Source organism: Ischnura elegans, chromosome 4 (genome assembly GCF_921293095.1).
Source record: "Ischnura elegans chromosome 4, ioIscEleg1.1, whole genome shotgun sequence".
In the NCBI taxonomy this organism is placed as follows: domain Eukaryota; kingdom Metazoa; phylum Arthropoda; class Insecta; order Odonata; family Coenagrionidae; genus Ischnura; species Ischnura elegans.
The window spans coordinates 6,985,557-6,997,772 of NC_060249.1; the positions used below are offsets into that span (position 1 = coordinate 6,985,557).

Genomic DNA, 12,216 nt, shown 5'->3' on the forward strand with positions numbered 1-12,216 from the left:
TACTAATCAATATTGATATTTTCTTGTTGTACACTAAAAGAGGCAGGGTTGAAAGAGCACGATAAACTCAGAGAGTTTCAATTTGAAGTAAAGCAATTGCAAAAAAATCTTGCGATGGTATGCCAACACATCACGCAGAAACTCAATGGGAACTCAAAAAATGTCACCTTAGAAATATCAACAGAACTTAACAGTGGTCAGCTATTGTGCGGAATTTGCTTTATCTTATTTTTATCCATGTCTCACGCTAAACATTCAGAATTTGTTTGCGTCGGACCAACATGCGCGGTGGCTCTACCCAAAAGTTGGATTCAGTTCAACGAGGATAAAGTTCGCCCAGAACTAAGGTATAGGCTTGTGGATATCTCGCCTTTTTGGTGGGAGGCGTGTTCCTTTCACCGGGTCGCCTCGCATTTCCAGAAGTGTTGTTTGGAGTTTACCAAAGGCTTCAACCAGCACCATTCCATCAGAAGCCGAGCAATCTACCCACTTTATAACACAACATACTTTACATTACCTTTATTATTATTATTTTTCTCACAGGGAATACACAGAGACGTGTTGGTTTTTAAGAGTATGGCACACATATAGTGTTACCAATTTGTAGTAACGAAAATAAAAAATGAGTCACAAGTAGATACCATTGAAAAATGACTTGATGGCCTAGTAAGATGCTCCTGCTTAATCATAATAACACCAAAGAAATGAGGAAGACCTGTGAAGAAGCACTGCTATGAGCGTACAGAAAGCGTTAAACTGATGTTCAGCGAATTAGGGAGCCGCTAATGACTCGGAGGATGGGCGCTAGCCTTAGATTACTTGAGAAATTGATAATAGATATCTTTCAGAGTAATAAGGAGAACGTCACATTAGAACCTCACTACATTTCCAGGTCCTACAATAACGATTAATTTCAAGAGGTATTTTGCTCACCGGATAGTTATGGGATCCCCCCCATACAATAATCGATGCGAGGTTGAACTTCATTGGAGCATTTCCTTTTAATTCCTTAACGGTTGGTATCTTAACACACCCCGCCACACGCCTATTTAGGCCGCTTGAGGGGTATTATGTAGATGTAGGAGATGAGAGAAGTCTAATGAAAGTCTTAATAAGAAGACGGAACAATCTAATTAGGAATGATGGTCTGATGAAGACCACTATCGAGGTAAAAGTCGGAAGGCAAGGATGGAAATGTAAGACCTCAAATAAGAGATGTGGAACTATTAACGAAGGATGCGAGAGGGATTATGCATTATTAATGCATGAAATGATTAGGCGATAGGAGAGTTTAACGGAGAGCTAGGTGAAACCTATTTCAGGTACCTGTTATGATGACGACATTTTGCTTACCATTATGAGTACACCCATGTCTCGTATAGCGCAAGGGATGCGTTCCTTGGGGTCTTTGCGCTATACGAATTTGCGTTATACGAGAGCGTTTTAACATAGGGAAGATAGGGATGCGTTCCTGGTAGCTTAGGTCTTGGGTATTGAATTTCCTCTAAAACATCTATATTCCCATAAAAAGCCTTAGAAAACATTATTTCTATAAATATTTATCGTTTAAAACATCTTTAAAGATAGTATTCACGCATTCAAAGACTTTTATTCACGTTAAAAAAAATTCTTACGTGCTTTCGAAATTCCATCCTGTCGTGCGGGTGGGCTAACATCTGCTATCTCAGGGGATCGTAATTCGTTGCCGGCAGTTGACGATTTTTCAAACTAGTCTAAAAACAACTATTGTGTCACCCAGGCCCTTTTGTCGCTCATCGAAATGACAGGAAAATGCTACTTTAAATGCCATTTCATAGCTAGCGGAGTTTATGAATGATAAATCATTTTAATTTGAAGTCCTCCGAGTCATTAGCAGCTACGTGAAACAGTCTTTAAATGCCTTGAAACCTGACCCAGGTTTTCCTTCCCTGAAAATAAATGAACGAGAATGCATTCTTTTCCAAAAGAATATCGTCTCATCAACACTAAAAACTAGTTGAGGGGGAAAGGAGCCACTTTCAATCACAGCTTGGAGTTCATCAGAAAATGTTGTGGTGGCTGCGCTATCAACACTTGCAGATTCACCTGATATCACCGCACTGAAAATACCTGCTTGCCGTTTAAATTCTGGAACCAACCGGAGCTTTCACTTAATGTCTCGGAGCGATTACCACTCTCGTCTTTTTGTACTGATTCACCATGAACTTTCCGTATGTGTAGACCGCTTGGTTGAAGTTGGTGCGGCTGAGGTCACTGATATTTTAGCTTCGTCTTTATTCAGAATAAGGCATCGTGAGTTTAAACTTCCACGCAATATCGCTTTGACGCTCTCCATTTTCAAAGCAATTGACCTCTCTCAAGTCCTCTTCTAGGTTATGGTTTTTCTTGATAAATTCTTGATTTTTCTACACGCATTCCTATTTTTTGACATATTCTCTTGGTTTTTACTCTGTATGGCTCTATCTAAATCACCTTCTTCTGCTGAACTGTATTCCTGAGACGCAGAAGGGCTATGACTGCGGGGAGGGAACGAATCCATTGTGTTTAAGACTCTACAGCGGACACTTTTATGTGTTGATGCTATTCATGCGCAACTCGGTCACCGCTCCATTTCTCCCCCGTGAATACCGATAACCTTGAAGGCTTTAGCGTAGACTCTCTACCTGGAAGTCAATCGCCCGGTAACCTACGACGGCAAAAATACGTCTCAAACCGTATTGCTGAAAAAAAAACTCATTTCCACTAGCCCCACGCTTAATTAACGATCTAAATTATTTATTATCATTCTGTTAAGGAGACGAGATAAATCTTCGGTAGGCCGGCTATCTAGACCCAATGACGAGTAATACTTTTGGCAATTGCGCAGCTATGAATTTCGATTAATTTATAAACAAAAAAGAAGATTTGAGGCAAGAAATAATATTAATATGCGTAAATTGATAGAAATTTCGTGTGTACTTAGCGCAAGTTCACGTTTTATCACGAGAGTTTAAGATTTTTGATTAGGCTACACTGCGTTGCAATGTTTCCCTGAGGAACGAATTTGCGCTATATCGAAATTGCGCTAATCGAAATTGCGCTATACGAGACATGGGTGTATATATCTGTGGTCTGATCGAAGGATATGTTAAAGATAAAGCACCTCTTGCTCCTCTTAGCATTTTGAGGGGAATATCCAATCCCTGAAGCATCATCGGAAGCAATGTTGGCTAAGCAGCCAATTTTATTCTCACGCACGCCGGGGTGATAAAAATTTCAATGCGCTCGGTAAACAAGTCTCGGACACAACACGGCACCCTTTCACCCCTTCCGGCTTGCTCTGCTCCTGGGGGTATGAGATGCTCTCTCTCCATGTGGGGGCGGCGAGGGGTTGATCCGGGGCAAACCGCCAGGGCCTCTCTCCCGCAGTACAGCGTATCGGAGATGAGGCGATGGAGCGACTCTGTATGGAACGACGGCATTCCACGTCCCTCCAGCCGAGTGGACGATGGGCACATCGTGGAAGTATCAGGTACTTCTAAATGAATATCGGGGTTTTCACGCTTTTTATATTTATTACACTAAACTTAAAGCTACAAATGATACATCAAATAAAAGAGCAACTCAAGCAGTTTTTTTCGTTGGCATCAATGTGAATGTGCTCTCACTTTTTCTGCCGCTATCCGCTAGAAAGCGCTGGTAGCCAAGATGGCGACTAATGAACAGTAAGATGGTTGTGTTTTACAGTTTGCAAAGATGGAATCTGTAGTTATGTTGTAACGTGTGTTCCGCACTACGTTCGGTTGTGATTCTCCAGGTGGTAATAAAATCCGTGCCTCCACTGCAAGCTGACCATTCCGAATTAATGAAACATGATTGAAGCATCTGTTGTAACAATTACTCGAGAGACGCTTGGGAGGAGCTCGCATTTCGTCTTGATGTGTGGCATATGACTAATAGATCACACATTAAACATTTGTAGGCTATCACAGAAAACTGTTTGAATAGCTCTTTCATTTGATGTATGGCTTATAGTCGTAAGTTAAGAGTAATAAATGTTATAAAACGTTAAAACCCCGATATTCATTTAGAAACACCCGGTATTACGAATACATTGAGCGACAAAAAAGCTAATTCTGCAGTTCACGCAGGCAAAGGTTTCTCATTCGTGACAAAACATGTGTGAAATCTGAAGAGAGTTAATTTCATTCTAGGGAAAAATAAACCTTATGATGAAGAAAACGATGCGTTCAGGCAGTTTCGTATAACTAACTCTGAATTGAGCATTTAATTAATTTTGTTTTCAGTGATGCATGAGAAATATAAAGATCAATTTACACGACAGAAAAGATTGTAAGAGCGTAGGTTTCCGCGGCGATGGTCTGATCTCTGCATTTCTCCAGGGTTTTCTTCCGCGTCAGGTTGTTGGTTGATTGACAACAGTTTCGCTGGCTGTCCTGCCAGCGTCTTCAGGTCGAAGGTGTCGGCTGTTGGTTTCTGCCTCGCTTATATACTGTAGGCTGGATGGGAGCTGCACTGTGATTGGCTGTCTGACTGGGTGCTTCTCTCTGATTGGCTCTCTCTTTGATGACTCTTTTCCAGGCGCTGTGAAGGAAGTATCCATCTTCTCTATTGAAATTCAAAGGTGTTTTTTGAATTTCTATCGCTTCCCTGATTTGTCTAGGGAAGTATCGGCACTCCTTAACTAAAAGTTACTTCTCCTCAAATTTTATGTCGTGGCCAGGTTCCGACCATGCATGTTCGGCGATGGCAGAGAGCTGAAACTGCTTGTTATTGGTCGCCCTTTGATGTTCTTTAATCCTCACATGCATGGAGCGGCAAGTTTCCCCTATGTAGGATTTTCCGCAGGAGTAGGGCACCTTGTATACCCCCTCATACAGTTCTTGGGGAATGATATCCTTGGGCCCGGGGAGGAAGTCTCTTATCTTGGTCACACAGTTGTATCTGGTGACCACGTCATGCTTTTTTAATATTCTGGCGATCCTCTCTGACGTTCCAGCAATGAAAGGGATGGTGACGTATAGCTTCTTTGACGATTCTTCTTCTCCAACGTCATCACTTTGGTTTTCAATGGTGGCCTTGCGTCGCTTTTCCTCTTCCTTCGTGGTCCTTTTAAGGACCAATTCGCTCCTATAGCCATTTCTCTGCAGTGCCGTAGTGAGGTGCTTTATCTCCGTGGAGAGGGAGATATCGTCGGAGATATTATACGCTCTGTTAATTAATGTAGCCACTAGTGAGGCCTTCTGACTGGGATGATGGTGAGATGCTGCATTTAGGTATCGGTCGGTGTGCGTAAGCTTTCTGTAGACAGCATGGCCGAGTCTCCCGTTGTCTTTTTTGGTCACGAGGACATCCAGAAAATTTAATGACTGCTCCTTCTCCATGTCCATAGTAAATTGGATTCCATGATGTTGTGAGTTCAGGTGTCGAAGGAACCCTTGTAATTCTTGTACACCATGCGGCCAGATGACGAACGTGTCGTCCACATATCTCAGCCACAACTTCGGCTTCTTTACGCAGGATTCGAGTGCCTCCTTTTCGAATTTCTCCATGAAGAGATTGGCTACTACTGGTGATAGTGGTGAACCCATCGCCGTGCCCTCCGTTTGTTCGTAGTGGCAACCATTCCATAGAAAAAACGAGTTCCTTAGGCAGTGCTCGACCAGTTTCGGGAAGTCCTTTGGAATGCCATCGGATGTGAGCGATCTTACAACTTCAACTGCATCTGGAATCGGAATGTTGGTGAAAAGTGACACCACGTCGAAGCTCACTAAAATATCGCTTTCTTTGATGGAGACATTTTTTATAATGTCAATGAAGTGAGCTGAGTTCTTCACATAAGACGAAGTTTTTCCAGCATGTGGCTGTAGGGATTGAGCCAGGTATTTCGCAAGATGATATGTCGGCGCGTCAATTTGGCTGACTATAGGTTTGAGCGGCACTCCTTGCTTGTGTATCTTGGGGAGTCCGTATAACCTCGGTGGCTTGGAGGCACGGGGCAAAAGTCCTCGTTGTTCTTCAGTTGGAATGGAAGACTTCTTTATAATGGCCTTGGTGCTGCGTTCCGTTTTGGCCGTCGGATCGGTCTTCAGTTTTTTGTAGGTGGTATCCTTGAGAATGTCACATATCTTCTGCTCGTACTGCTCTTTTGTAATCAGGACTGTGGCGTTGCCTTTGTCCGCCGGTAAAATGAGAATATTCTTATTTTCACGTAGCCTCTTTAAGGCTTTCCTCTCCTCGGCAGTGGTGTTCGGCTTCGGTGGCTTGGCGGTGCGAAGGACGCGAGCAACGTCTTCTCTGATCTCGTCTGCGTCCGTTTTAGGAAGCCTCCGGACGACCGACTCAATTTCACTGATGAATTTCTCTTGAGGTATCGCTCTAGGTGCTAAGGTGAAAAGCGACGCAAGGCCACCATTGAAAACCAAAGTGATGACGTTGGAGAAGAAGAATCGTCAAAGAAGCTATACGTCACCATCCCTTTCATTGCTGGAACGTCAGAGAGGATCGCCAGAATATTAAAAAAGCATGACGTGGTCACCAGATACAACTGTGTGACCAAGATAAGAGACTTCCTCCCCGGGCCCAAGGATATCATTCCCCAAGAACTGTATGAGGGGGTATACAAGGTGCCCTACTCCTGCGGAAAATCCTACATAGGGGAAACTTGCCGCTCCATGCATGTGAGGATTAAAGAACATCAAAGGGCGACCAATAACAAGCAGTTTCAGCTCTCTGCCATCGCCGAACATGCATGGTCGGAACCTGGCCACGACATAAAATTTGAGGAGAAGTAACTTTTAGTTAAGGAGTGCCGATACTTCCCTAGACAAATCAGGGAAGCGATAGAAATTCAAAAAACACCTTTGAATTTCAATAGAGAAGATGGATACTTCCTTCACAGCGCCTGGAAAAGAGTCATCAAAGAGAGAGCCAATCAGAGAGAAGCACCCAGTCAGACAGCCAATCACAGTGCAGCTCCCATCCAGCCTACAGTATATAAGCGAGGCAGAAACCAACAGCCGACACCTTCGACCTGAAGACGCTGGCAGGACAGCCAGCGAAACTGTTGTCAATCAACCAACAACCTGACGCGGAAGAAAACCCTGGAGAAATGCAGAGGACAGAAAAGATTATTTATAAGACAATCAGATCAAGTTTGATATTATGTCAAGAAATATTACAGTCATTGCACGAATAAAAAGCTATCTCTAGCTATCTCTGGCATTCATGTAAACACGATATCAGATTCGTGGAGAAAACTGAGCTGAAAACTAAAAGCGCAGTGAAAAATATTTATTTTCAGACTTGAAAAACTTCTACACTTTAAAGGGACACGTTTGGGCATTTGAAGCTGTCTCTGGCGAAAAATTTGATGACATAGTGCTTTAGTCTGGAATAGATGGGCAATGTGAAGGTAAATTTTACAAAACAGACAAAATAAACTACGCTGAATAATTTTTAAATGAATGAAGTATTCAGTGCAATATCAACACCATTATGATAATTCGAATTCATGTATTTTATAGGGGTGACGGTAACATTTCTGACTTCGATTTATTGCAATCCCATTTTAATATACACGGCAGGTGACAGTTGAAAATGTCTCACAATCAAACCAGAGCGTATAAGTATATAATAAAAATACTTCACAAAGAAATCTTGTTAGTAATTTCTTTAATTTTATAATTTAGTCTCGGCTTCCAAAGAATAGAAAATGGGGATTGATGTCTGATAACGCGGTCATGAGTTATAAATACCAGTCAGCATCTTAGGTAAAACTATAAAAATTTGTATCTACAATAACTAAAAGATACTTGTAATTTTGCATCGACCGCAAGCATTCAGCACGCACCAGAGCATTTTCAACAGGGGACATCGATTTTGAAGGGAATTGGCTTCATAAAGCTCTTATTATAGGACTCACATGTTGGAACGGCAATATTGAGATACTACACTTTAAATCAAGCTATTATTACGCTGCAGTACGTTATTATGACTCTACAAATATTTACCAACTTCTCTTTCAGGCATTGTAACAAAAGATTAGCTATATTGTAACAAAACATTATGCTAGATAATGATTTCAAGTAGTGTATCAGGAAGAATACAGGTCTCAGTTATCCCATACACCGTCATTAGCCAACGTATGAACTAGCTTCAATCTCATTGTCAGTCACAATAACAACAAAGAAAACTTTTTTTCAGACTATAATGTAATTAGGAAAAGATGCGTTAAACTTCCCCATTTTGTGGCAGGGATTTCTGCTCCTGCACGCTGAATTTGATCCCTTTAAAGCAGGGGTTCAAGGGGATCGCTATCAATGGGTCATCAATCTTGCCCCCCCCCTCCCTTCCCTCATCAGCGCACTCATAATTCATCGTCACGGCGACGCCGGCCGCCGTCCTCCGCAATCAGCTCCGCGCGCCAACCACGCGGAAAAAACGCTCGCCTCCATGCAACAACCAACTCGTCATCCCCGTGCACTGAACTCACTTGAGTCTATACGCGATTTAATAGGCACCTACTAGGAGTACCGCTCTATTTAAGGTATCTGTAAACAAATTCAAAATTTTTAACTACAAAGAAACTTTAAAAAAACTTGGCTCTTAAGACTCAGATACATTACACCAATGCTTCATTAACCTTGATAGATATTCATTGAGTTAAATTCTATCGTTAATCACCATCCAATTCATAATTTCTGTTAGGTATCATAATGATGGACTATTACCGGGGTAAAAGATTGGTAGGAACAGTATTCCTGATTGGAAGAGGTATTATTTTGAGAAAAATCAATCAGAAAAGTCCATATAGGTGTCTCAAGAACTCTTAGTCACTAAAAACGCAACAAGGCAACGTTTTGTAACAAATTAAATTGTTTAAAAATTAAATCATCATAATACCCACTCGTGGCGTAAATATTAAAAATAAAGTAAAGCTCAAATTCCTTAAGTGAGAGCTGTATTTATTGATTTATTCACCCTCTTTGATAGTTAATTTTTTCCCCGAAAAGGTAACACGATAAATACAATGTCGTCAATTCTTTCGCTCGGGCCTTTTTTTTTTTAACCCGGATGAGTACAAATGCTTACGATGGTCTCATAGGGCTACTGCTTTTAATTATGTGACTGGTCATATTTATGCAAAAACGATAGATAGCTTTAATAGGGGCGTGTTAGCCTGATAGGTTGGCTTCTGATCGAGGGATCCCAGGTGAATACTTCCTTCGGACATCCAAAATTAGAATCCTCGACGTGCAAAGTGGCCCCAAAGAGAAAGAAACTGGCCCTCCTACTCTGAATGTGCGAAGTTCAAACGCCCGTATCTTAGTTCGAGGTGAACTCTACCCTCACCTGTCCAAACTAACCTTCGGGTTGAATCATTGAATGTGTGAAATAGTCTTTTAATTCAATTAGTAAGAGTGTGTGAGTTACATTTGCCAAATAAGCATTTGGCCACTGATCCACGCGTGCAAATTCTCCCCTTGCATCTATTCCACAGTCCAGCATTTGCAGAGGCATTTTTCGTGTGGTTGCCAGCATTGATAACAAAGGAATTTCATAATATTTTTACAAATTTTATTTACGAGAATATTTTATAAACTTTACTCAGACTCTTGAAAAATTACTGAGTCAGAGTCAAAAACAACATAAAAACAATGCTCGGTATTTAAAAAAAATCAAAAATATTGTAACGGCTCGAGAACAAAAACTTGAGTGATAAATAATGAATGATCATGGGATACTTTCTGATAATAAGGAACCTAAGTGACACTAGGCTGCTGACAAAGTTGTTAGCATAGTTACAACATTGGTTCTTTGCTCAAAACACCATTCGTAAACTTCATGATTTCAGACAGATGGTGGACGACACTGGGAGGAGGATATTCATCCGTTAGCTTTATTTAGCCTTTGTCCTCAGAAGAACATTGTGGACGAACGATTACAACCTCTACTACGAATATCTAAGTAACTACTCAGGGGTCTTTTCTGAAACTGTTTATGCAATGACGAGAGGGAACCTATAAAAATCGGCGGCAGAAGCCAGTGTCTTAACCACAGAAATAATCTATTCCCTAATCTTCCTAAAGGCGACTTGGAAAACGGACTGTGATTAGGTTTAGCTGCGTCGAAGTCTTTCAACTTTTTTAGCAGTAACAATACATGGCTGTGGGAGGATGGTAAGTACCATACGCTAATATAGCCACGACGCCAATTAATACTGCTTGCTTTTTCAATTAATACTTGTAGCTCAGGCATTGATAACAGACCAAAGTTACATTTTCTTATAAAGAAGAAGAGGCCAAAATATTTAATATTCGCCTTCGATTTATCTTTTTTTCCCAACATCTGTCATCTTATCGTAGACGCAACCATTGGAGAGTTCTGTATTCTGAGTTCTGTATAGTGTTGTGTCGTTCATGAGCTAAATCTGTAGCAGTAACCTTCCGTGTTTAAAGCAGGCATAGCGAAATGCACCAATGCACCCCCTTTTTTGGCAAGTATTTTTGTTTACGGATTTAATCCTTTAGAACTCATGCTATCAGCTTTAAATTTTCCGTTGATTCTTTGCAACATATGACTGTCTCAAATATGAAAACATAACGTTGAGGAAATGCTAAGGTAAAAATTTCAAATTTGACATTCAGACAAATGCTTATCCATATTATGCTTAATTTATCCGTTTTATGTACCCGAAATGTTTCATTATCAAATTACTGCAGAAACTCGATAAGAAGTGTCTCGAGGGGATAAGGGAAACGGTATTGTTATCGAGGTGCTCTTTTTGCTGAAGATGGAGTTATCAAGGTTATTTTGACTAGCTGTCGCGTTATCGAGGTTAATGGAATCCCTAAATCCCTACATAGCGTACTCTATTTATAGAGTCCTGTATACTGTCGCGGTTACTGCGTTTGACTTCTCAAAACGACTTGTTGTAGAGGTTCTCGGTTTCGCTGTGAATTGGAAACAATCCGTGTTATTGATATCGCTGGGATAGTAACAATTACGTTTCATAGGCTAATTTAACATTAGGTGTTATTGCAATCTCAAGGGGATTTGAAAATTGCTCTTTTAATTTAGGCTGTCATGTTATTGAGGATTGCGTAAGCGAGGTTCTACTGCACAAGTTGTAGTGGGGTAATAAACCACCAATAAAAATACCCTGTAAAACAGGTGTGTTATATTGTATACTTATGTATGCGGGATGTTGGAGTCACTTTAAGTGGACCTTCCCCACGATCGAGATTATGACTCGATTAAAACTTGGAACGTGATCGTGAAATTTTACAGGTAGGTATGTAAAATACACCTAGTTTGGCACTTGCCTGTATCTCGAGTATATAAACTATTAAAGTGAGCTGCAAGTAATCTGTAACTAAAAGAAACACCGTGAAGTATGCGTCCTGTTGAGCTTCCTTGCGCCTTTGTTTCACCGATTCGTTGTTTCCAAAGAGTCTCTCCTCATTTCGCTCTCCCAAAATGTAAGTAAGTACTTTGTGGGACATGCCAGGCGGTCCGTGATTCGGTCTGCAGCTAAGGTTTCTCCATTAGAGGGCGCTGCAGGAGACAACGGAGCCTTCCCTCCCTCTATGGTGCGCACGAGGGTTGATTAGTCCGGGAGAAGCAAGCCGCCACCGCCTGCGAACTGTATTAGCTTGTTAGGTTCCGCAAATTAACCGGACGAAGAGCAAGCGCCTTCGCTGCTGCGCTCAGGAAACACATTCACTCTGTTCTTTAAGTTCGTGACACGGTGAAAAAAAAAGAATGGACCGCAAATCAGGTTCAATCAAGAAAGCTAACAAGGTCGCCGAGCGTTAAAATTGACCACGAGCAGTGGTAAGATTGCATGCGAGTGCTTTTGCACCCGATCTCATTATTTCGTGGCAGGTAACATTACGGACGAGACATGAAAGATACGCTGAAACACTGAGGTTATTAATTAACTGAATCAATGTTTGTTATCTATCAGATATGATCAAAGTTATCATCATCCAAGTCCATTACATAAGTTTACCCCACATTTCTTTAACACAAGCGAAATACAACACCCTCCTAACGTCAATGATTCTGAAATTAGAGGGAAGACATTACGAAGTAAAGAACTACAGAGAAATTCAAAATTAAATTTAAAGTTACGTATACTTAGCACATAGATAGGAATTTTGTGAACTTACACTTTACACAGAAATTAACGAAGACATTTTATGAACCAAT

General features: G+C 41.1%; 1 protein-coding gene across 1 annotated transcript in view; it reads right to left on the reverse strand.

Moving 5' to 3' along the window:
- Positions 1 to 3,555: 3,555 nt before the first annotated feature.
- LOC124157122 overlaps positions 3,556 to 12,216 on the reverse strand; it is a 35,459-nt gene continuing 26,798 nt past the window's right edge. Inside the window, exons 3-4 of the mRNA XM_046531627.1 lie at positions 5,249 to 6,385; positions 3,556 to 3,572 (exon numbers count right to left, since the gene is read on the reverse strand). Of these exons, the coding sequence (XP_046387583.1) occupies positions 3,556 to 3,572; positions 5,249 to 6,385 (1,154 nt within the window). The remainder of the gene's footprint in view (positions 3,573 to 5,248; positions 6,386 to 12,216) is intronic.